The 25,510-nt window shown below is 47.2% G+C and overlaps 2 protein-coding genes across 2 annotated transcripts in view; one reads left to right on the forward strand and one right to left on the reverse strand.

The window, feature by feature from the left end:
• Window positions 1–4,054: 4,054 nt before the first annotated feature.
• TNNC1 (troponin C1, slow skeletal and cardiac type) lies at window positions 4,055–10,665 on the reverse strand. The gene is made up of 6 exons (XM_050904671.1): window positions 10,612–10,665; window positions 6,642–6,672; window positions 6,164–6,310; window positions 5,103–5,217; window positions 4,858–4,994; window positions 4,055–4,236 (listed from the first exon to the last, which is right to left on the reverse strand). Exons 1-6 carry the CDS (start codon window positions 10,633–10,635, stop codon window positions 4,205–4,207), a joined length of 486 nt encoding a protein of 161 aa, XP_050760628.1. The 5' UTR covers window positions 10,636–10,665; the 3' UTR covers window positions 4,055–4,204.
• Window positions 10,666–15,525: 4,860 nt separating this feature from the next.
• The window catches only part of NISCH (nischarin), a 32,579-nt gene continuing 22,594 nt past the window's right edge, over window positions 15,526–25,510 (forward strand). Inside the window, exons 1-3 of the mRNA XM_050904636.1 lie at window positions 15,526–15,612; window positions 21,456–21,539; window positions 22,291–22,473. Coding sequence (XP_050760593.1) covers window positions 15,526–15,612; window positions 21,456–21,539; window positions 22,291–22,473 — 354 coding nt within the window. The remainder of the gene's footprint in view (window positions 15,613–21,455; window positions 21,540–22,290; window positions 22,474–25,510) is intronic.

A 25,510-nucleotide genomic window follows, 5' to 3' on the forward strand; every position in this document is an offset into this window, starting at 1 on the left:
AGGAACGTAACCTTAATCCAGGCATCATTGTGTAGCAAGAGACAGGAATTTTGTGAGCTTCCACAGCAGCTCAGTGTCAGGTTTGTTGTTGTCTGCTCCCTGCGCACATGGTGGTCCCACAGGACACTGCCCGGACGTGAGGTGAGCACCTATTGCATTTTCTAACCCTGTGACAGCTCAGTCCACGACTTCCCTCCTTGTCATAGAGGTTGCCCCAGCGCAGAAGGGAAAGCTGCAAAGGGGAGTCTGTACTGACATGGCCTTGTGGTGGATCTTCATCCTCTTTCGCTTGCCTTGTGAAATCATTTTAAGTTCTGTTGGTCAAGCGAGGCTGAAGATCTTTTTTGGGAGGGTTACGTAGACAGAGCCCAGGAGACTGAACTGGCAGCTGTGGCCCACTTGAAACTGTTCCTGTTACGGAGAGCTCTGCCATCTTTGACATTTAAAAACTTCAAAACTCTTTATGATTAAGTCCTTGGTATCCTGCAGGAAGCCAGCGAGCTTGAGAACGTCTCTCTGCTCAGCTACTGCTGTACATCAGGTTATACATTTCATGCTTGCTGCTGCTGTACGTCATACTTGCTGCAGATGATTTCTCCTCTTTGCAATTAAGAGGACTCGGTATCAAGTTCCAGTTTGGCTCCTTTTTTCCCTTTGATAAAATAGGGAGCAAAGGGTGTGTAACCAAATACTGAATCAGCTCATTTGGCAAAGGTGAGCCATCGCGCTGAAAGCTGAGAGCACAAAAGTGGGGAGGAGAAATCAAAGCACTGCGAAACGCTCTGATGGGGCAGAGTATTCACTGGGGACATTGATGTTCACAGTGAAAATGAAAAGTAGGACTGGATACGTGTTGCTCTGTCCCCCTTTACTGCTTTTCAGTAGTGTGTTCAAGCAAAAAGCAGTGAACAGAACATGAGTTCTGCTTTGCCGAAGTTTCAAGGCTGTTGCAGGTGTTTCTACACAACCGGGGCTTTGGTGTGGTGAAATGTTTATGTGATGTACCTTAGCTCACATTATATTGCCACTGCCCTGGTGGCAGATGTATGATTGTAGGTAAGATGCAGAGGTTTTATTAGGGGGATGTGTACAAAACGTCCTCAGATGTTCCTGCAGTCACTTAGTTCACACAGCAAAGTTTTACTGAGGGCTGAAGAGAGGCCTCAAATAAGCTGGAAAAGCTGCAAACCAGGGCAGGAATTAAATCTTCTGCCAGTGAAAGCAAGCAGATGAAATGGCCTGAGAACTGTGGCTGCGTCCGGTGGCACAGGCTGCTGTCACCTGCCAGCGCAGCTCCTGTCTCAGCTGGGGGGTTAAGATCTAGGAACTGTTTTAGAGAGTGGTAAATGGCTTTTTGCCTGATTTTTTTTTAAAAAATGATTGTTTCAATGACTTTTTTTTTCCCAAGCAATGCATGTGGACGTGTGTCACGTGCCTTAAAGGCTTTGGGCACCAGAAGTTCACTACACATGCAGGGAAAACTGCAAATTTGTTTGGAGTTGCATAGCTACGTGAACTCCTCTGGGTGTTTTTCATTCATCTTTAGCACATCTCCAGGCACATCCCCTCTGTGGAGGCTTCAACCAGGCTGATCCTGTACTGGTTACTGGTTTTTCAGCTAACCCACTCGCTGGCCTGTCATGTCGCATTACATTCCTAACGCAGTTGTTCCCGTGTTTTAGCCAACAGTGAAATCCACCTGCAGCACCCCACCCTGCGGCATTTGCTGTCTTACTCTTGGAGGACAGTCAGTGTGCTAAGGCAAATTGGTCTTGCAGCCGTTTTTCTGACTTCACGCAGAGTGTGCTGACCTGCCAGCACCTCTGGCGTAAGGACTAAAAAAGCCCAAATAGTACCAGTGTGTCTGCCCTTCTAGGGACAAGTTTCAGCTGCTACAAGACCTTTGTCCTCTCTCTCCAGCCACCACCTTCCCAGTTTTCATCTCGGAAAAGAGTGGGCAGCCAGCGAGGTCGTGGCTCACTGCTGCCTGTGCCAGTGAACCAAGGGGGGAGAGCCAAGACACGTGGCCGGGTGGCTCTTGCAGCCATCCTTTTCCCTGGGGTCACAGCAGAGTCCAAGCCTCCCCGAAGCCACCAGGTTGACTGAAGGGAGGAGGTTAACCTTATTTCTTCTCTTGTTCACCCTTCAGTGAGCCAAACCCTGTCAGTAAGCAGCGGAGAACATCTTGGAGATGTCGTTGTTGGGTGTTTGGATCTGGTCGGGACAGAGGAAGATAAACAGGGCTGTCGGTGATGCCTGCTGAGATGTGGTGTGAGAGTGTGGGTGTGGGTTGCCCGTGGGCTGGATAGCCACGGCTGTGGGGAGAGCTGGCATCATGTTGGCTCTGGCCAAAGCCCAGGTATTCACAACTCTGTGGAGGTTTCCAGGCCTGGGGTAAAACGTTTCAGCTGTGTCCTCAGAAGCAGGTCTCGGTGGGAAACAACTGCTGCTGCTACACTGGGGAGGTGGAAGATGATTATTTTTGATCTCTAGGCTATGGATTCATTGGAAACAGAAGACTCGGAGCATTTCCTGTCACAGGGTTGTTTGACCCTGCACATTTCTGTGTCTGTTGGCTTCTGGTGCACCTGCAGTTCTGCTGAATCAGCAGGAGCTGTGGCATCGAGGGCTTGGGACCCTTGGGGGGACCCCTCTGAGCAGGTCTTCCAGATGTTTGCATTAGGGGTGTTCCCAAAATATCCTGGGTTTTAAGGAAAATCAGCTGCTCTAGCTGACGGGTTCATTTCCTCAGTTTCTCTGATGTTACAAGCCCTGGTTGGGCAAAACATTTGGTGCTTGTTGTGCAGAGGAAAGACACAGCCATGTCCTTCCACACAACCGACAACCCCTCTCATGCCTGTTTTCACCTCAAGCCCGTTTGGTCTGAATTACAATATTTCATTATTGCTACAAATGAGAGTGTGTGTCACATCAAATACAGCTGCTCAGGGTGTTATTTCCACAGAGGGGGAAAAAAAAAAAAAAGCTGGTTTGGGGAGGAAAGGCAGAAGGATGGTGCAGTGGGCACGGGGGCACTGGCATGGTGGCATGCTTGCCCAGGTTTGAGGGCAGCATCGCCGTGGCTTGCACCGACGCAGTCTCATGCCTTGCCCTGCCAATGTTTATTTTGCTTGGGTAAACGTTTGATTTTAGCAACACGACTGCAATGCGTGAGCTGTGCTGGGGCTGTAATTTGATGGGAGGAGGCAGCTATGTGCAGGGAGAGTTGCTAATGCCACAGGAATGCCTCGCTTCCTTGGGACGAGAAAAGATGGTGCCCGGGGCACTTGGGGATAGCACAGCTTGTCCTCCTCAGCCCTGCTGTCACCCCACACTTGGGGGCTGAGACCCAAAGCAGGGTCGTGCCTTGCTCAGGGCCCCTGTGGCCCAAATGGACATGATTTCTGAGGGAAAATCGGGTGTTCCAGTTATTGCGGCGAGGCTCCCACCCAGGGCTGCTGGAGGACCATGAGGTGCCATGGGGCTGCTGCCGCCTGCCTCCCACCAGGCTGGGTGAGACGGGAAGGAGGCATCCAGTCTGGCTTAGGAATGGCTTTTATTCATGTTTCCAAATAAAACTGAGGTAGTCTTTCTGCATGCACCGCAGGGTGGCCATCAAGATAGTGAGGAGGAGGAAGGGATTTCCCTTCTGGACAGCCAGGGCAAGAGCGGGGAGGAGAGGGACTGTCCCTCACCCACGGATTTCAGTGATGGCATAAGTGGTTGTTAATTCACATTTTATCACTAAAATGCTGCTGAAGCTCCAGTTAAACCGGCAGGCACCAGTGCCGGCTCCTGAGCCTGCTCACCATGGCAGGGGTGAGGAGATGCAACATGGCAGCACCCCACTGAGCACCCGTGGCCCCGTTGGCCGGGCTTTGCTGCTGGGCTGGTGACAAAATACCTCCTTGGAGGCTTAAAGCTCCAGCTGTGATGTCACCTTGCCAGACACGGCTCGCAGGTGCTCAACACGGCCCTGAGGAGCGGCCCCATTAGTCGTGAGTATGTGACCGGGGTGAAGCTCTCACTACACCTCCAAGGAACGACCATCTGAGGCACTCGATATCAACGTGTTTTATTTTCCCAGCGGCCACCCTTCTCAGCACTCAGTCTTCATGCCGGTAGCCAGGGGACTTAGCCAAGGAGATGAGATGCAGAGCTGGAGGGGTTTAGGAGATTCAGGCTGTCGATCTGGCCTCAAGATTTATTCAACTCCCTTCATAAACTCCAGGAACTCTGCCAAGGGGAAGACATTGGAGATAAGGGGTGTGAGGTGGGATCGAAGTGCCCTCGCAGCTGCCAAGTGCGCTTTTGGCAGCTTTCCCCAGCCCTGTCTCCTTTTCCATCCCCCTGATGCACGAGAGGCCGAGGGGGGACGGCTACTGCTCCTCTGACCGTGGCGAGAACTCCTTGTGACTCCCACTGGAAATGTCACTGGAGCCCAGCGTTACCCTTGGCTGCCACCAAAACGCCAGAGGTGAGCGCCTGGGGAGGGACACAGCCACCAGCTCAGCTCAGAAATGGTCTGGGGGTCATTTCAGCAGCATCGCGTTGAAAGATACGGCCCTTCGGAGATGGTGCTTGTGTTTAGGGGGCAGGAGGGGACAGGCAGGTCTCTGGTGAAAAGCAGCATTGCTTCAGTGCAGGCTTTCGCAGCATGGGGACAGTTAAGGCAGCCCCAGGGCCTTGCTGCTGTTTCACCCCCATCCCTGTGCAAACATCAGCTGTGGTCAGGCGTACTGCCCAGCACTGCCTGCATGAGCTCATGCCCGTCCAAGAAGGCAACCAAGACCATGGGAGCTGGCCGGGGGACGCTCAAGGGCTCGCAACCAAACTGCATGCAAGAAAGAGTCCTACCGTCATAGTCAATCCTGCCATCATTGTTTTTATCCCCATCTCTCATCAGTTCTTCTATGTCATCCTCAGTGATGGTCTCTCCCGTCGCCTGCAGCATGATCTTCAGCTCCTCAAGGTCAATGTAGCCATCAGCGTTTCTGTGTGAGGACAGAAGAGCTCAGGAGCAGACTGACACGCTGGGGAGGGGGAGCCGGGGTGGTTGCACCGCTCCCACCACCCTGCCATGCTGTGGTCACGGCTCTTACTTATCAAACATCCTGAAGAGATCTGAGAGTTCTTCTTCGGTTTTTCCTTTGCTGTCATCTTTCATACACCGGACCATCATAACAAGGAACTCATCAAAGTCTACAGTGCCGCTGCCTGCAGGCAGAATAAATGCCATCAGTTGGCACTACGGTGGGTGGACAGGCAATGCCAAGCAAGAGATCACACGGCCCTTTAGTAACCAAGGACCAAAACTCAGGCGGGCAGCCCTGCAGCAAGAGGCAGCTTTCAGGATGCTGGAGTAAGTGACTGAGGTCCTGCACTGACTTCATCACTGAATTTTTACCTTTTGCAGTCATTTTGCCTTGGCAAAATGAACTAAAAGTCCTACTGGAAGCACCGATGAATGGAAATTCCTGCTATGGAGATACCTGTCCATCTCATCTAGGTATTAATAATAAAAGCTCCAGAAGGCAGGTATTCATGCAGTGTGTTTTTGCACCAGCAGTACAGTACTATTGTTTTGAATGACACAGCTGTTTTCCTTTTTTGCTTGATTTTTAACTGCTTTTTTATTTTCCAGTTATTTAGTATGATATTTCTGCCCAACTTGCACACAGTGGATTTTGTTATGTGTGATCACCGGTACACTGATTTAATCAATATTGACAGTTATTTGTGTGTGTGTGTGTGTACACTTGAGCAGTGAAAGACTTTCCTAATGATAGAATCTGTAATTGTGGCATTTCTGAAATGGCAGTTGCTACATCCAGCCTATATTTTGTTTTTTAAATGGATCTGTGCGATTTCAGAGTACCCCCCAAAATCAGTTCAAGCAGTCTGATCATTATAGGGATGATAATTTTTATAGTTTCTCTTTGCCTGGAAATTTCCTAAAGGAACCACGCTGAAGTTTGGTGGGTGTTTAGTGTCCTTCAAAATGACAGCACTGCAGGTTGCTCCCCACAGGCTGCAACTGTCCCCAGCACGGATCCTGCCAGCGCTGCGCAGATGCTGAGCGCTCCTGACCCGCGCCATGCCCTCCATGCCTGCGGACGTGGGGATGGTGCTTGGGAGAGTGGAAGGAACCCAAATGTCTCACCGTCCTCATCCACTTCGTCTATCATCTCCTGCAGCTCCTCAGGGGTGGGGTTCTGCCCCAGCATCCGCATCACCTTCCCCAGCTCCTTGGTGCTGATGCAACCATCCTCTGCCCCCAGCACGAAGATGTCAAAGGCAGCCTTGAACTCTGGGGAGAAAGGGGAGAGGAGATGGGGGGGGGTCTTGCCCCGCACCTCAACCCTGCAGGCGGGTGGCCCCGGGGTGGGGGGCTCGTCACAGGCACAGCCTCCCCTGCCCACGCACCCCAGCATTGCCCAGGCATGGCATGGGTGGGACACCTGGGCACATGCACAGAAACTGCCTTGCTTGAAATGCTGGTGGATCAAAATCCCTGGGTCATGCCCTGCTTTGGCCAGTCTGGCCAAAGCATTTTCTGGGCTGTAGTTGCTGAGGCAGGCTGGGCTGCTGGCTAGGGAGCTCATCTTTAGGCTGCAGTGTGAGGTTAAAGATGCACCTACCACTTTTTTGCTCATCTGTCAGCTGCTCAACCTGTAAGGAAAACACAGAGACCAAGTCATTTTTCTTTGTCAGCATCACTAATTGTTAAAAGGACACGTTATTTGTTCAACAGCCTTTGCAAAGGTCAACCAAGCCTCACAACAGTCACCCTTGTGGACTATGGGATGTACGACCAGTGGGGTTTTGACACCACAACTTTTTGTAGTCTAAGAGATTCTTCCCCTTAAAATTATTCCCAACTCCTTTGAAGCGAGCATCATTTCTCTAGAGCAGCAGCGTCTGGTACACGGCAGAAGTAGCCTTTGCACAAGCAGGGGAGACCCACTGGGAAAAGCATTTGTCTCTGTCAACCATTTGGGGATAATTTCTTGTTGCTGGCAGGCTTCACAGCAGGATGGCTGCACCACTGAGGGCTGCTCGTGCGTGGTCTGAGGCCAGGTCAGAGGTGGGACATGCTGGAGAGGTCCCTGGGGAGGGAGAGGTGGACAAGACCGTCCCTGGTAGTTGTTTTTCAGCCCTAGATTCAGGAAACTCCCTGCACTATCCAGAGCCTTAAGAGCTGGTCTACTTCCATCCCAGTCTGTTTATTGCAAAGGTTTCTGCCTCTGAAGGGAGCTGCTATTCCCTTTAGCCTGTTTTGGGCATCTCCCTGAAGAAATGGCCCATGGAGCCATTAGGTATTAGCCGAAACGGGCTGGCAGATTGTTCCCAAACCCTACCCTAATTCATTTCCCACAAACGATCAGTGGGAGCTTATTAGTTAGCATGAATTAATGAAATAATCGATGAGGAGAGCAAAGAGGAATCCATCAGCTCTGTTGTGTACCTCTTTAAGTGCATTTCTCTCTTCGGCTTCATTCCTGCTTGCAGGTACTGCTTATCTAAAACTGCTGACCCCACCACTGTGTCCAACTGCCCCTTTGGTAGCATCCATGAAAACATTGACTTTTCTTTCCCATGCGGGTCAACAGCCTTTCTGGAGTCAGCCAGATATGACTCCCTGCCAGGACTACATCTGGCCCATGCAGAGAGTGCCTGACCCCACTAATGTCTCCTTACTACCATCCCCATGCGAGCAGTCCCCAACACCCATCCCCGCCATGTTTCTGTTGGGGCAGAACCCCGCAACCCAGGGTTTTGGCACCCTGTCTTTGAGGGAAGGCTGATGCTTTTGCCCCAAAGAGCAACAATTTTGCAAAAGGCAGCTGGAAATCCTTCCCGCTTGCAGCAAGAGGCAGGGAAAGTGCTTTTTCTTAGTGGGACAGAGCCTGTGGGAAGCAGGCAGAGAGCCTTATCCCACTCCCCACACACCAGGAAGTGAAGACTTTGAAGTCAGAAAGCACTGAGGACGGCGGCAGGATTGCCATTGCAGGAGGAAACCCAAGCCCACGGTGGCCATGGCACTACTGAAGGCAGGCAGGCAGCTGCCAGCCCTTCGTGGCTATTGTTTGGGCAGAGCGAGGGCAGCCGCAACGCTCCCTCGGCCGATGTCCACGGCCACCGTCCTGCCGCTTGGGTAACATGACCCTCTTGGTGCATTCGCTATTTATAAGCCCGGGTGAGAGAGGTGCTGAAGATAAAGATGAGCTTCCCGATTGTTCCCAGGCTTTGGTATTTATCCTTGCAGCCCTTTATCTGGACACTTGTCCCTGGCACTGTTCTTAGCGTCGCTTAACAGAGCCTAAAAATGTTCCCAAAATAGCTTTGTGTTTGCACACCCTTATCTAGGCATGAGTGGGCAAGATGAAAATCCATTGGGTTCTCTGGCTGCACGTAGGGAATTTGGCATAAATATAATATTAATATATGCCATCAGCATGCAGCAAATAAAAAAATACTCACTTTTGAAGCTTCCTTGACTACTGAAGTGATAGATGTGGAGCTATGCTGTGTGTAAATTAAATGCATTGTGACTGTAGAGTGACACTTTTATTACAGAGATGTCTCTTGAGCTGTTTATAGTGCCCTCTGGACACGGGTGCTGTTTGTGGCTTTATTCCTCTTTTCCCTCCACATCATTGCAGGGACAGGTTTCTCCAGCTGCGGTGTGGGAAAGCAAGCACTAAGCTCACACCACTGCGGCGGCCGTGGTAACGCCAAATCTTCTGTATTTTGCTTTTATCAGCTCTCTTCTTCATCCCATGTTTCCATTTGAAGTCAGACAGGGGAAGTTGAAGGTCTTGATTTTTTTTTCCAGGTAAATGTTTTCTTACAGTTAAAATCTTGGGGAATAGATCCACGAAAAAGCTGTTTGTCTCAGCTGTGCCTGGCTTGAACTCCTTTTGCCTCTGTAAAGTTGCTGGCAGTTAATGCCCAGGACATGAGCCCCACATTTATCAGCGTGCCCCCACTTTCAAACCAGCAGCAAAATCCTTATGGGAGTCCATCGGGTCTTTTGCGTGGCCCATTTCCCTGGTCAAGGGCTCTATGTTTGGGGTAAGTTTCTGGTATCTGAGGTAGGAATTTTTGGGTTGTTCTCTATTGCTGCAGTTACTTTTTCTCAGCTAAATTACTCCGTGGTCCAACTCCGCTTCGGGTAGGGATGACTTTCACTTGTGGATTTTTGCCCATTTCTGGGGCAGAGATTTGGAGAGAGGCTGGAGCTTGTGGATGGGGAACCCTTTCTTTTTGGGGCTCTCCGCCCATGCTGCGAGCGCGCTGCCCCAGCTGACGGACAGACCCTTTTGGCTCTGGGCATCACCGGCTTGCAAAGCACTTCAGCCTTTTTCCCTAATTATGGGCATGAGGTCCCTAAACACTAAGGAGAGGACCTGTGCCTTGAGTCGCAGAGAACATACTTAATTAAAAAGCTTAATTAGAGAGGCCTGGATTTTCTTTGATTTTACAGGTCACATTTTTCTCCCTTTTGGAGGTGTTGGTTGGGGGACTCGGCGTTTTATTGTACAGCCTTTCCTGAGCCTTTTCACACTATCGGGATCGCTAAGGGGGTTCCATTTCATGAGGTTCAGGGCTGACCAAAGGACAGGAGAGGTGTGAGCATTTTGTTTTTTTCTTCAATTATGTATCAAGCATTATCTTTCTTCCCTCTAAAAACCTTGGAATTAAAATAGGACTTGTATGATGTATTTTTTGTGCCCTTGGTTAAAATCAAACCTGATCAACTACACAGTAAAAAAAAAAAACAACCCACCAAAAAGCTCTTATTTTAACTCCAGTTATGGAAGGGACACAGTAGCAATCCACACAATCCAGAATCTATTTTCATCCTTATTCCGCTCGCATATCACTGTCTGTCTACGTTACAAAATAATGCAGTGTTCTCATTACAGACCAAATAGTTTGGGTTTACACAGTGAGCACAGTGTGCAGCTGTGTAAGTTAAAATAGCTGTTAGGATGCTCTGCATTCCCCAACAGCATAGCTCACATTCTGGATTTCTGCAGAGCAGATATCAGGAGCAGCAAAGCAGAGGAGGATGTTTGGAAATAACTTGCAAAAGCCGAGGGTTTTTTTAAATCTCCCAGAAAAATATTCAGCTAAGGAAGGGGGAAATGTAGCAATGGCAGAATTACAAAGCACCAGAAAGAAGAGGGTGAGGATTAACCCATGCAAATGATGTTCATTTCATGGGAAACGCTGCTCTGCTTTGTCTGGGCTAAAAACAGCAGCCACCTCTTACACTTTCAAGATTTTGTTGAGATTTATAACTTCACTTACAGGCCATCTCCCTGCCTTACAGTGGGGAACCAGGGGAGTCATTGTAAATAATTTAGCAGCACAGTTGAGAGTTTCACGCTTACAGGAGGAGTGTGAAACCTTCAGAGCCATCAGTGGGAAAGGTCTGTGTCCTGGATGATGATGTTGACTAAAAGTCGCCACCCTATAATTATTTCTTATTTGCATCTCTCCATTGAATTAACTCCATCACAGCTTTGGGGAATCTACTATAAAATCCCTGAAAACCCTTTAAACCCCCCCAAAACCACAGCCCCAAAGGGAGGCACTTACCGCTGCCTTATAAATGTCATCCATGGCTGCAGAGGGTGGGCGAGGGGCCGGGGGACGTCACGGTCACACTCTGCCGGCACTGCCCCTGCAAGCCCAGCTGATATAGGGGGCTGCCCGCCCCGGGGGATGTGACCAGCCCACCAGCAGCCCCGCACGCCCATCCCTGTCCCATCCCCGTCCCGGCAGGAATGCCTCGCCTGCATGCCTTGGGATGGGGACACTGCTGAGCCCGAGGCTGGCACGTCCGGGGCCAGCCCCAGCCCCGCTTCGGGGCAGCTGGAGGTTTCCTTGTGACTTTGATGTGGGAACGAGCGAGCTCTTTCAGCTGGGTTTCAGCAGGACCTTTGCTGATACATTGCGGTATCTGGCTGTCCTGACTGGACGCATGCCACCATGTCACCTCCACCTCCTGTGTGTTCCCCCCTGGGAAGCTGCATTAGAAAGATTATACTGTGCCTAATTAAATTGGGTAATACAGGAAAAGCATGCCTCCCAAAATATCCCCGCCCAGCAGCAAATGTCCCCCGGGGGCAGTGGCAACAGGGGGTGTAGGGGCCTCCCTGTCCGCTCTGCTGGCTGTCCCCAAACCCATGGGGGACATGCGGCCGGGGCCAATGCCGTGTGCATGCGGGCGCCGAGGACGGGGGGAATGTGCGCTCCTGATGCCGCGGCGAGGAGAAGTGTGGAGGCAGATGGAGGTTTGCCTCCATTTTCTGCATTTAGCTGGGGCTGCAAAATGGGGGGGGTGGCTATCAACTGTGCTTGATTTCAGGGATAATTCCCTGTCCTTTATGTAACCAGGACTCACTTCACCCAAGCAGCGAGCTGACCTGTCCCTATTGCAAACGGGGAAAATCCACGCTCCTGGATTTACGGTGGATTTACCACACCATGGTGGAGAGCAAAACATGCCAAAGGCCTCCAAAAGTGATGACCAGCGTTTTCTCAGTGCAGGGAAAAGTGTTTTAATCCACAGCAACCAAAGCAAAACCTCTCTTTTTAGCGATTCAGGACTCCCTCTTGTGTCCAAAGGAGCTACAGATGGCTCTGGTGTCTCAGGGTGATGGAGTCTCGCCTCCAGCTAGCTCATATCGGTGTTAGTTAGCAAAACAGAAAATACTATGAATGCAGCTTTAGGTTTCACCTCTTCTAAAAATCCCTTCTCCCTTTAATAGAAATTACGTTGCATGAAAAAAACCTGCTGTCCCTACATAATGCCTAGCCAAAGTGGTGTTAACCAGAGACCCAGGGTGGTTATCAGCACGAAGTGAGGGCGTGGGTGAGCAGAGAGCCGTGTCCCCACACCACATCCTCCCAGGCTTTGGAGTCCCAAAAGATTAACTTGCTGCAGAGCCTGTTAGTCCTGCAGGTACCTGCTGGCCTTGATTTACCCAGGCTTCAGCCAGGTTCTGCCTCTTCTCAGCGTGGGGATGGCAGATGTAATAAAAAGGAAAATACTTGCATTTAAGGAATTAATTTTTGAAGCATGTTAAGTCTTTAGAATTGGATCATATTAATATTTTGTTTGCCTTGAACATAGAAAAGGCAGAAAAAGCTGCAAAGGGAAGTAGTTATTTTGTTAAAGGGTATCGGAGCCTGTCCTTAGGTGAGGGCATGGGCTGGGATGGGGGACCTGCTGTCCCCCACCACTGAACTGTCACTCAGACCCTCCTGGGCACCCCCATGGAGACCTCCCCAGTGAAGCGCTGCCCTGAGGCAAACCCCAGCGCCGGGCTGCTTTCCCCATCTCAGGATTCCCTGCGGAGGCGGCGAGGTGGCGGGTGCTGGCCCCAGGCACTGCCAGGCACCGTGGCAGAGGGCGAGGAATCGCGCCTGGCCCCGTCCCTCTGTCCTGGAAGGCGATGGCTCTGAGTCATCCCCCTGAAAACAGCCCCTGGGATGTGTCAGAATATATCTAGGGCTGATGCACAGCGGGAGCGGGAGCTCTAACATTGCCTTCAAAGGGTGGTGGCTGCGCTCCTGGAGCAGCTGGGACGAAATCCAGGTCAAGATGTGGAAAAAGGGTCTCTGCTTAGAGAGGGGAAATCTGGGCCGCTGCCACCATGCACACTGACACGGGAAAGCCATGCTTCTGCAAATGCCCAGTGCGAACAGAGACTTACAAAACACAGGTATGCCTAGAGGGGAAGGATGAAATCCATCTGGCAGCAGAGGTGATGTTCCTCCCGGGGAGAGAGGTGCAGGCAAGGGGCATCATGCCAACCCCTGCCTCCCCGCTTGCTGCTTGGAGCCAAAGCTTGCAGCATCCCCTGGCTCTCCGGAGTGGTTTGCTTATAAAAGAATTGGGAATTGGGGTTTTGTAGAGAAACCCAGAGCCTCTGCCATGCAAAGCACGGGGGGAGGCTGCTGTGGCAGGTATGGGGGTGTCCCGGGGAAAACCATCCGCTCCTGCTGCTTCTCTTGCCTCCCCATGCAAGACCACAGCAGAGACGGAGCGCAGCTATCTATAGCCTGAGGAGGGCTGCCAACACAAGTGCCCTTAATCTGGGCACATGGCCGGCTCGGTGGCACAGCGGCTGTCGCTGCGGTTAGGTACGGCGCATTAGCTGGGCTTCAGCTGCATCCCGACATGCCGTTGCACTTGTCAGTCAACCCAAGGTACCAAGACAAGCAGAAGAGTTTACTGCACTTTTTTCTCCAAAATCTCAGTTCAGGTTTGCCTTTCCAGGCAGCTGCAACCCCCTGCAAAACAAGCAGAGGCATCCTTCAGGTCAAATATAAGGAAATAAAAAGCAGAAGCCCAACTAAGTTGCAACTTTACTTGAGGTCAGGGGTGTTTGCAGGGCTCCTTGGGCAGTCCGTCGTGGCTCCAAGCCACAGTAAAACGCTCCAGCGTCCCTCTTCCCTGTGCAGGGCACCCAGCCCCGAGCGGGCCCAGACCCACCGACATGGAAGCTCTTTAATTTACTGCTACCTAAATCCTCCTCGGAGGTTTTAGCTGAACAAGTCCCTGTTTGCCCCCTTCCCCAGCTGCATTGCTCCTGTTGATGCATCTTCTCCAGGAGCCAGGACAGGCTGTCATACCACGAGCCACCTCGGTGCCCGCAGGCTGAAACTGCTTTAGGAAGGGAAGGGTACCTATCAAAACCGACAGACATGCGAGCACTGCAAATTGTTATTTAATTAAGGAGATGGGACATTCAGAGGAATCTTAATTAAAGTTGCTCTCCAAAACCACTTATCTCATCAAGACGCTGAGCTCAGCAGCAGCTCCTGCTGATGCTGGGACAGCGCTAGAAAATCCCTCTTGGGCTGCCTTTACTGTATGTTTTGTTGTTACACACATCATCCTTTGGCTAAGTCCTGACCAAGGGAAAGCATTTTGCAGTGAAAATAAAATCAAAACAGGGTTATCCAGCTCCATTTGCAGAGGTGTGTTTGCTTATCTGCCGCCCCGGGTTCTGGTTGCATCTGCCAGATGCCAGCATTGCCCCCTGTAGCGTTACTCCCTCTGCACCGCAGCTCCCTTTGGCCGAGGAAATGCTTTCTGTCCAGACAACTTTGAAAGCCACACGTGTACCCAGGGCATTTGGCACTTCTGCTGTTATTAATGACACTACACTGGAGCTAATTGCATCCTCCCTTAGGTAGCATAAGGAAGGAGAGAGAGAGGTCACCTTTGTTTTGCTGGAAGGTGCTTTTTTACCCAAACCTGTGACTCCCCCTCGGGGCAACTCGGGTTCACAGGGAAAAGGCTGAGGAGGCTTTGCTCGCCATTCTTTAAGATTCTCCACTTCTGTTACAAATTCCTGGCAAGATCACTTTAGTGTGCACAGACTCGAAACACTCCCCTGTGCTCAGTGGGACAGTGCATTGAGGTAAGCGAAGTTCATAACGTCAGTGAAGTCACGCCAAACAACACCCTGAGTTCACTCTGAACTCATCCCTGAGGCCCTTGGCCAAGCCCATCAGCCCAGCTCCTCAGCTCTGTTTTTGAGGTGGCACCAGGCATGTTGGTCACAGCACCACTGCAGAGGCACCCTGGCCCAACACAACAGTGTCCAAGCCTTCAGCAGCACATGGTGGCCACAGATCTCCACCAAGAGCTGTTTGCAGCTGGCGGAGGTGCTGCTTTGGACTGCTGCCAGCACTGCTTCCAGATGCAGATGTTCACGAGCGCAGCAGCACAGCCACACCGCTATTACGAAGATCTGCTCTCTGCAGACAGGGACTGGCTTTGCCCTCTGCAGTTCAATCTCAAATGCCCTGTGCTAGAATCCACCTGTGTTGCACCTTCCTGCATTGCCAGATCTGCACTGTGCGCGTTGCGCACACCAGTCTGTAGCTGCCTTCAGCCAGCTTGGACAGGCCTGAACCGCCTTGAGTTGCCTGCGTTGCAATGCACTGCACAGCCTAGTACTGTACAGCATGGCATTGCCCAGCGCTACATTGTACAGCATGGCATTGCACATACACTGCATTGCATTGCACAGTACTGCAGGGCAAAGCATTGTATTGCACTGCACAGCCCTGCGCTGCGTTGCGCAGCCCAGCATTGCACAGCCCTGCGTTGCGTTGCACACCGCTGCGTTGCGTAGCACAGCGCTGTGACGCCTGCACCTGCGCAACCCTCCCCGTACGAGTCAGCACGCATGCGCGCCCCGACGCCCTGACCCCCCGCCTCGACAGGCCATAGACCCGCCTCTCCCAGCGGCAAGCCCCGCCCCCAGCGGCAAGCCCCGCCTCTGCCACCGCCGGCGGCTGCCAATAAAGAGGCGGCGGGCGGGACGAGCCGCACCCTGGCGGGGGGGGGGGTCGGTCAAGATGGCGGAGGCGGCGGGAGCGTGTGGTGGGCTGGGGGTCGGTGCGGGCGGCGGTGGCGGCAGCAGCTGGAGGGGAGCGGTGACGGCGTGAGCGGGGCGGCGGCCGGTCCCCTGCGCTTCTCGCGGCGTCATGGAAGCGGCAGCGGGGGGCGAGGACGGCGAGGAGCCCCCGCGGGAGGCCCGAGTCCTGGGTTCCGAGCTGGTGGAGACCTACACGGTGCGGGGCCGGAGGGAGGCTGCGGCCCGGGGCGGGGGGAGCGGCGGAGCCGGTGCCGGGGGTCCCGCGGAGGCGAGTGGGGAGGCCGTGAGGGACGTGCTAGGCAGCGGGTGATGGTGGCAGCGAGGGGGGGAGGTGTGGGGGAGCGGGCCCGCCTCGCTGCAGCCTCAGGCAGCCTGCGGGGTACCGGGGGGAGCGGGCTGAGGCCGGGCTGCGTGCTGCGCTGCCTCCTGCTTAGTGCCGCCGTCTTCATCCCGGCTCTGAGGAAGCCAGGCAGCAGTTCTCGGCCCAGTTTTGTACCCGCGCTAAAGCCAGAGCGAGAATAATTTGGCAGAAGTTTCCGAGCGCTTTCTGCCTCCGTGGAGGGACGCGTGTTCTGGGAAATCGGCCCCGAAGGCGTGTAGGAGCGGGGCTGCGGGTCTCAGCCGGTGAAAATCGCCCCCTGAGCTCCTCGTCGCTTTGGCCCTTTGGGAGAGCTGGTGTTTTAGTGGAGGCTGAGTTTGCACATGTCATGTTCTTGCCAATATGTATCTATACACATATATGCATGTATATGTGTGTGTATATGTGCATGTGATTATGAAAATTTGTTATTGACTAAACATAGCTTTTAAAGCTGGACTAAATATGGTAGGAAATCTTTCCTTCAGGTGAAAATACTGTAAAAATCCCTCCTGAAAAGCTAATCTTATTTTCAGAGGAAATCAGATGACTTGGGATAGACAGTTTTTCTCTTACCCTACCAAAAAAGAGGAAAGATTGTCAGCAGTGTTTTTGTTTGGGGAAGGAATTAAATTTTTTATGTATAACTTGTTTTTTAACTGGTTGCATTCTACTGAGAGTTAATTGGTCTGTTTTTCAGGAAGAAGCTCATCATAAAACAAACCTCAGCATAATTGCAGACAGAAAACATCTCGAGCGCACCACCCTTTAGTTATATAACTAAAAATGTTTTCTGCTCCTACCTTATTTTAGTGTGATTTGAATGATTTTTTTTTGTAGAATGCACATAATGATATCAGACTTGTTCCTGTTGTAGGAACCTAAAAGGGGAAGGGGAGCAATGGTCTAGAAAGGCAGTATTTGTAAAGTTGTGTAATAGTTACAAGTAATACTTCAGGTTACTGCCTCTGAAAAGGTACCCAGAGAAAACAGAGCAACAAGAGAGTAATTTCTGAGTTTTTAATAGGACAGAGCATTTACACAGCTGTAGTACATAAAGGGCCTAACTCCTTTCCAGTAGACAACCATTGAAACAACATTGCGTGGGAATGACTGTCAGGTGGCGAGTAGCCATATTTACAGACAAAAATGCAATGAATGTTCAGTGAAGGAGTTGGTTAGAAGCTTAAAATAAATTCTTGAAAATTGCTTCAGCTCTCTCTGTTAGTTACATGATGTGTGTTCACAGAAACAATACTGGTGCTGAGATGTTACCACTGTGTGTGTTAGGATGTGGTTCATCCCCCAAGCAAGTTTGTTTTCACAGTCCCCAGTCAGCCGAGAAGCATGGTGAGACTTGTGGCATAGTGACTGGAAGCTTCCATTTCAGGTGTGAACCAAGACTCAGCAGTGTTAATGTTGGTGTTTTGCAATACCAGTGAATGAGGAATTCAAGTGAATTTAGTTGAGAAAACATCAAAATGTTATCTGTCCCCTTATTCCACTGGAGGTGAAATGTTACCTTGCTGCTTCAGCCTGCAAACTAGTATTGTGGTACAGCCAACCTTTGGTAATACCATTAATGTGCTAGATTGAGCTGTAGTTCAAGTATATAACTTCACTGCAGGTAGTGTTCAGCAGATCAGCTGATAGTTGGGGATAACATTTTAAGCTGCTGCAGCTAAGCCCAAGGAAGCTTATTTTTTTCAAGGCCAGATTTCTTTTTTAATCATTATGGTTCTGGAAATATCATGCTATTTTAATGCCATTTTTCCTGGGAGCTTTAAAAGTAGGGTGTTTGAAAGGCGAGATTTACCAGTACTTGGTCCTACTTTGATTCTCTTGCTGCATTTTTGAAGGAGTCGTAGTATTAAGCTTACCTGTGTGTAAACCTCCTAAAACTGTTATCAGAACTCCAAGCCTTCAGACAGTTTGTATGAGATAGACCCAAGCCATTAGAAATGTAGGAATAGATCTTTAAACAAAACCAGAAATTTTACAAAATTCTTCACAAGGTGAAACGTTTTACAAAAATTAGCATTTGTGTTTAGTGTTCAAAATTAGATTAGTGGCACTTAAAGATGCAATAAAGACCTGTACCAGAGCAGAAGTGAAGAAATTATATGGTGTAAAAGTCAGTCAAATCTGGTAAAGGTGAGAAAGGAAATGTAGCAGTACCAAGCTGCGTCTTTTTCCATTAACATGTAGTAGTCAAGGTGGCAGTGGTCCTATTTACATCCTTGTTTTTGAAAGAGTTGTTTTTCTTTTGGCATGTGTACTTCTTGTTTCACTCTGTATTTCAGAGCTCATAATCTCAATAGAAGGAGACTTATTTTAATGACATCTGTTTGACAGTTGTGAGATTAAATCCTCTAAAATATATTAGTGAGGCCCACAGTTCTGTGTAATTTTGAAGGTACTTTTAAAAATGTGGTTCTTGTTGGAGTTGTTAGGGTGGAAGGCAAGGTATGGATAAATCCAGCAGGAAAAAATACTGCACTTGTTGATGTTTTTTCTGTTGGGTTAGAAAAACATGAGCGCTTTTACTAGGTATTTCTCCTGCATGTGCTGGTCCAGCTAGATGCTAAGACTGGCTGATGGCTAGAAGGCCTCAAGGCTACTAGTGCTTCATTTGTTTCCTGCTATGCATTTGTTTGGCCTAAAATTGCTTTCCTGCTTTTCCTGTCTTTTCCAGCTGTTTTTAATATAAATACTAGCTTTGATATTTAAGGAAAATACTGTGACTTCCTTGAATGGGTGTAAACTGTCTACTTGAGGAGGCAGGGAGGAGGAGGAGGTGCGGTTGCATCACTGCTCTGGAATTTGGGACCTACTGGCTGCAGTGACACCTGTGTCCCAGGCTTCCTGTGGGCAGCTCTGCCTGTCATCTGTAAAGTGAGGTGCTTGTCTTTTTCTTGACAGTAGTGAAGTATGAAGCTGGATGAGGGATACTGTAGAAATGCAAGTTTTCCATGTAAAGCGAGATGGGTGGGTTTTTGTAATGTGTACAGGAAGTAAACAAAAGGCAGTCTGGAATCACTGCTGTCCATTTAACAGCTGGTTTAAAAATTATGTATCTTTAAAAATTTTTAGTAAATATTTCACCTTTAAATATTTAGGGAGATGAAGACATGCTGTTTGGTGGCATGAGTACTTAACTGCAAAGAGTTTGAAGTGACTGGTTAGAAAATCATGAAAATATACAGCACTGCAGATATGCTAAACATTTTACAAAGTAGAACTTAGCCAAAACAACTGATTTATAGAAAGATGTACAAAATTTATTACACAGCAGAGTTTGGTAGAGACATGGGGCGGAGGAGAACCTGTGAATGTAAACACTTTTGCATTTTAGCTCAATTGAAGTGCAGTTTATGGCATAAATATGGGTGGAGATTTCACGTGGTATATTTATGTCTGGGAGACAGTGCAGTGTGAGAGAATTTCATCATCTTTCCATGTATGCCTTCTAGCAGTTGGCTTGACAGGTAGGCGGTCATTGAAGAATCTTAACTTAAACTGTCAGCCTTGTCATATTAGTGCACTCAAAATTAATTGAAGATGAACTTGGATACCTGACTTTTTTAGAAACTTAGGGGGGGTTGCTTTAAAGTGATCGATTTCTGTATTGAAACAAGTCTTTGGAGTGCATAAGCATATTGCATTTGTATTTATTCAAGATAATGGCAGCTTGTGGATTGATGTGAGATCAGTTGCTGTTGTTCTACATACTGATGCTGTTTGAGGGGTGAATATGTACTGCCGGCTCTGGCTGTGTTCTACATGGGGAATGCTATGGCTTTTTAAAGACTTAATTTGAGGAATTGTATCAGTGCATGTAAACACTCACTTTAACAGGTATTTTCCTGACCAGACTATCCATTTGGCTCGGTGCTATGTTTCTGGAAGTGGTCAGTGCTTGCCATTTCAGCAAAAGGATATGAAACCTTTATTATATGTTTACTCTGACTGTACTGTGTACAGAGAGGAGGGGCATTGCTTCCTTGTCTCATGAGCTGTCAGTTGGGAGCTGTGAAGTTTACTGTGTTTTCAATGTCTAATCTGAAGTTTTATGCATTGTATACTCAATGCAGATTGAGTATCTATGAGCAGTAGCTATACTGCTTTGTCTGCCATAATTTAGCACAGTCAGGTTTTAAAAAGAACTACTCTTTTTATTATGGCTTCTATATGTAGTACTTCTTTAGTTGTAACTTTAATCTTCTGGTTTCTTTGAGTGTCTCCTTGCTTTCCTCAGGGTTATGAGGAACTTTTGAATGTTCAGGTTATTCCTGTTCTAGTTTGTCACCGGCATAGTGAATAATCATGATCTGCTGTTTCCCAACACAACATGATGGGAAAGCAGACACAGGCCTTAATTGAGACTGTAATTCTGTGTAGGCATTCATCTGTGTTTTCAGTACTCATCTGAACACTGACGTGTCACTTGCTGTATGCACTAGTCAGACATCTTGATTCAGTTCTCTGTAGGACTTGGTTTTTGTTCAGCAAGCCAGTGTCAGATGCTTACAAAAATATAAATGGTATGAGAGAGTTCATCTTTTAAAAAGCGGGTGGTATTCTGTTTAATGTTTGGTATTGTGCTGGTCTGTACTAACAACAAGTGAAAACTGGCCTTTTAAGTAACAAATTGAAACTGTTTGCTTTTTGTTTCCTCAGGTGGGTTTAGCAACTAGATGTGCATCATTCTCATAGCAGCTATGAGTCAGGTCTGTGTGATCTGTGGTAGTAAGCAAGTTCTCAACTGTATTAAATGTTTTCAAGATTTGATTACGAATTGGTTTTTTTCCCCAAGGAATATAGTTGGATTGGATAACAGTTTTAGTTTGTTATTTTCAAGTAGCCGTAGAACTGGTTTTGCTGAGCCTTGTTTGTTTTCTACTTTGTGTTTTATTTTGTACCTTTAAAGTTTCTTTGGGATGGCTTGCTTCTAGCATATCCAAAGGTAGACTGTGAGTTTCCTGCAGAACCAGTACTGTTCAATCTAGAACGTCACCTACAGTGAAAATCTTTAATTGTTTGGTACATGCATGGTTAAAAATACTTAGTTTTGTGTAAAGAAATGTTGGGTTGCTTTAGATAATTGTAGTGATTCTTTGGGCACAATTGTAACTCTCAGGAAGCTGTCTTGTGTGCTTTACCCTAAAAGGAATAAAACAGTTAACATCCAACCAACCAAAGGATTTGTCTAGATTTCTGAAGGGTTAAGCTCCAGATTTCTGCTTAACTGTGAAGTGACAGCAGGATGGTTGCCAAGTTCCTCTGCCTGTTGTGGAACTTGATAGATTGAAGAAGGGATGCTGCTGTCTCAGGCTTCTTGTGGATAGCTATGAATACCAACTTAACTTAGCTGGCAGAAATCTTCAGAAAAAGAAGTAGCTTAGAGATCTTGGTTATTAACCTTTGGGTTGCAAAAATAAAAGCCATTGCTTTACATTAAGAGGCATCTGCCTGTTCTTGTGTGTGGAGCAGCCTTGTGAATGAGATTAGGCATCCTACATCAGCAAAGTCATCTTAGAGTTTGGGTTAGCTTTTAGTTAACTATGATACTTTAAGAATGTAGAATTACCTTATAGTGCTACATTAACCAGCACATCTCAGTCAGCTTCTCTTTAAGACAAATGCTTTGCAGTTCCCTTACTTTAATTTCTTCCTTTCAGGTATACATTATTCAGGTCAGTGTTGGCAATCATCAGTGGACAGTCAAACATCGTTACAGTGATTTCCACGACCTGCATGAAAAGGTAAGGATATTAAAACTGTGGCCTTGGTCTCTTACAAAACGTCGTACAATTTGTGTAGTTCTGTTGTATGGGACATAAATTCTTTCCCCAATAAAGAGCAAGAATATCTGCCAGATACCATCTGAACTGCAGCCTAAATCCTTTTTGTATGAACAATATTACTGGCCCCTGTTGCACTCCCCTCTTGAATTGGGGGAGGTTGGCCTGGACAACTTTAGCCCTGGACAGAAGCTTGTGTCAGAAAGATTGGAGTTCAGGCTAGAGCCATTAAATGTTTTGCCAAGAGATATGTTTATGATCAGCTGATTTGGTAACCAAAAGCTGGATTGGAGCAAAGACCCTCTTCTGGGAGGGGTGGATGATAAAACTGTCCTTAGACAGTAGAATGGGGTAGTTACCAACCAGTGCTGATGAAAAACAGCAAGTGAAAATGAGGGAAAGTCCGCTGTATTCAAGACTGGGCTGCTTTCTCAGAAATGCACCAGGTATTCTGTTTTATCGCCTTAGTTACATTCTGCCCTGTGGTACTGTGATTTTCTCAGAAAACGCTTACTGAACTTCTCATCATTTTATGATAAAATGTTCTTTCTGAAAATACCTAATACTTTGAAGTCAATAGCTAAATTTGCTGAAGTAACTTTATTTTTGGATCTTACCAGGATCAGCCAACATGCTTTTAATGTGTTCTGTTGCATCTTTTGTGCAAGTTCAGATGGTGAGTTGGGTAGTAACTCTGGTCTTTGTCTTTCAGCTTGTTTCAGAAAAGAAAATAGATAAAAATCTATTACCTCCTAAGAAGATTATTGGAAAAAATTCCAAAAGCCTGGTGGAGAAAAGACAAAAGGAATTAGAGGTCTACCTGCAAACCCTGCTAGTCAAGTTCCCTGTTACTGCTCCAAAAGTTTTGTCGCACTTCCTACACTTTCATTTATATGTAAGTTATATTTTTAGCATATGAAATGGAGGCCTAAGTGTCTTTCCCTAGTTCTCTGACTTGGAGAGAATTGTATGGAATCTTCGCAAAATAGCTGAAACTGCTTTTTCAGCGTTTTGTACAATGTAACAGCATATTTTTAAGATTTTTTTTGACACCACTTTTTATTGCAGTAGATACTGTGCTGGCAAGTAGAGTGTGGGTAGGGACTCTAAAAGGAGAAAATAAACGCTGGCAGGATAGTTGGAAGCTGTGAATAAATCTGAAGCTGAATTGGTTGTTAGGCTGAAGTCAATAGTGCTGTCTCTCTGAAGGAACATTGCATAATTGATCCACACACCCCCCTACTAGTGGTTAATGGTTAGAGCTGTGGTTCACACTGAAACAGTTTCCAGTAGCCCAAATGAAGAAAAATGGTGCTTCTTCATGAGAAGCACGCTGATGGAGTAGCCTCTGGAGAAATAGCTCCAGCCAGCAGACAAAATGTTACGGTAAAGGGTGCTTGAAGTAAGAAGTAATGGCTTGCTTTCATGTTCAGATTGCAATTTGTTCATTCATCTCTTGTGTATAAGTAGGCTTTTTTGCAGTATGGCATCATGTTGTAAGGGGGAGGATGAACTTCATAAAGAGGAAAATGCACTGGAGAACTCAATGGAAAGGAGGAGCAGTAATTGCTTTGGGGTGGGATGTGCTGAGATGGCCCTTCATCGTTTCACATAAAGGCTTCAGAAACAAGTCACAAGTGGTCTATTAGATGTGTTAATTAAGCTTTAGCAACAAAGAAGAACCTGTTTTAGTTTATTACATGAACATAATTGTCCTGCTGAGACTTCAGAGTTTGACTTAGACAAACAGTAGAAGGTTTACTTCATAGTGTTGCTATTGCCCTGCAGATTTGAGTGAGAAGCACTAGTTTGTCATGATCAAGCCCTCTAAAATGGATTAGAGGTTCTAAATGTATTAAAAATTTGCATGATAAAGTAGGGACGATTCTGTTCAGATGGAGAAAACTTCCTGATCACCAGGAAGTTGCATAATTTTTCTGTTCTCTGGCTACTCTGTTTCTTAAATGATGTCTGTTTCATTAGTGTTTCAGTGCTGTATCTTCAACAAAGGTTTTTATGCAGGCAGAAATTCTTCCTAGTCCCTCTTGTTTTTCAGTTAGACTATTTTTTTCATCTTGCTGTAATGTTCATCCTTTTTTACTTTTCCAAAGAACTAGCATTATTTGGATATGAATGCTTCCCTGTTTGTATACTGTGCTTGCGTATTAAGAGCAAAGTTGCTTAATCTGCGTTTCTTTGCTTTAGGGGAGTCTGGCTTGAGGTATAAACTCAATTGTTTTTGCTTGGAACTTTAGGGCACTTTTAAATATTTACCAAAAAACAGTTAGTTATTCAGCAGAAAAGCTAAATATTTACCACAGCAATTCTACTGTAAAATAACCTTCCTGCAGAACTTTGATCTTTTAAAATGTCTTTGTTAGCAGACAGCTCATGTGTGTGCTTGAGCCATTATAATCCCTGATATTGCCTCATTAGTTTATATAGGAAGGCTGCAATATTTTTTGTCTATTCTTACTTGTAGTATTTCCAGTAAGGATTATTTAATTTTATTTCTCAGGTTAATAGAACTAAATGGAGTAGAAATACCTACCACAAATACATTAAAACCACTTTGAAGCCTTTACGTGTCACAGACAAAAGCCAGGTACAGCTTAGCAAAGAGAAGCGGTTGCATGTGAGGGCAGTGTAGAACATCATTGTTACTTTGACATTGAAGAGGAAGTCTGCAGTGATATGGGGATGCTTATTTTGTTGCACTGTCTTATACTTAGTAGTCTTAGAAGATTTGGTTTGTTAACTTAGATAGAAGCTTTTGCAAGAAAAGAATTGAGTACCCACAAACTGCTGTTCAGAGACACCTGCAAACAATGGACTTCTGTGGGTTTGATGCATATAAGTAGTTAGAGCTAAGACAGAGGTCTCTTGTAGACAGAGGAATAGAGTTGCTTTTGCCTCCTAGTCACTGAACAGTCCAAGTCATCATCTTCTTTCAATTATAAATGTAGAAAAAATTTCTGCTCTGTGTCCCAGATGACGAAAGGGATACAGAGCATAGTTTTCAATTAAGTCTGCGCATGCCAGATGAGTGTAATTGGCTTATTCAAATAAGTCAGAATTGTTGAATTTTGCTTGGAATGTAGCTGCTAGCTTGTTGTTCTCGAAACTGTGGTGTGGAGGCTTTGTTCATCCTCAGTGAGTGGGGTTTCAGTTATACTGAGAATGTGCTTATCTAAAATGCTTGCCTCATCAAATGAGCTGAACTGTCTGCTGCAGATGTCCTGTGGATTTATTCCCTTGTTATGAATCATGAGGGATTTGTCAGCAAAGTAAACTCATAAAATATTCATTTCATGATGATCCATATCTGTTTATCCTTTGCAGCTACCTTAAAATGAGATGCGTGTGTCTAGGGGAAGCTTCACTATCACAAATAGTTTTATTTTCTTCTTTTTGTGGGCCTTTGAGAGACAACTGTTGGAAGTGCTCAGAACTGTTTCTGGACTTCCACAGAGCATTTGCTTTTTGTGGAGAGAAGTATGCCCAGATGGGAAATACTTGTACTGATCTTTGTGCACCTTCAGATTTAGAAAGAACAAATCCCTGCATTGGGAGTTTTCAGCCTTTTTCTTTCCTCCTGGAGCTGTCAGTGCCTGGAATGGAGGTTGAGCAGCTGGGTAGGTCCAGGAGGGTGGAGAAGATGGAGGATGGGGAAAAGGGGCTTTTGAATTACTCTGCAGCAAGCATAATAGAGTTGAAGTCCAGAAGACTAATTACTTTTTATATATCTCTTCTTCACTGTAAACCTGTTAATCTAAAGTTTTCTGTGTATTAGTGATATTCCGAGGAAACGTTGAGTGCTTGATGCATTAGGTTAGTCTTAATGTTAAAATTTGAAGAACACTATACTTGTAATAGTTTCTTCAAAACTGAGCTTTCTTTCAAGTTGGGCTAATGATGGCTAGTAATAGTTG

The sequence above is a fragment of the Gymnogyps californianus genome, chromosome 13, assembly GCF_018139145.2.
Source record: "Gymnogyps californianus isolate 813 chromosome 13, ASM1813914v2, whole genome shotgun sequence".
In the NCBI taxonomy this organism is placed as follows: domain Eukaryota; kingdom Metazoa; phylum Chordata; class Aves; order Accipitriformes; family Cathartidae; genus Gymnogyps; species Gymnogyps californianus.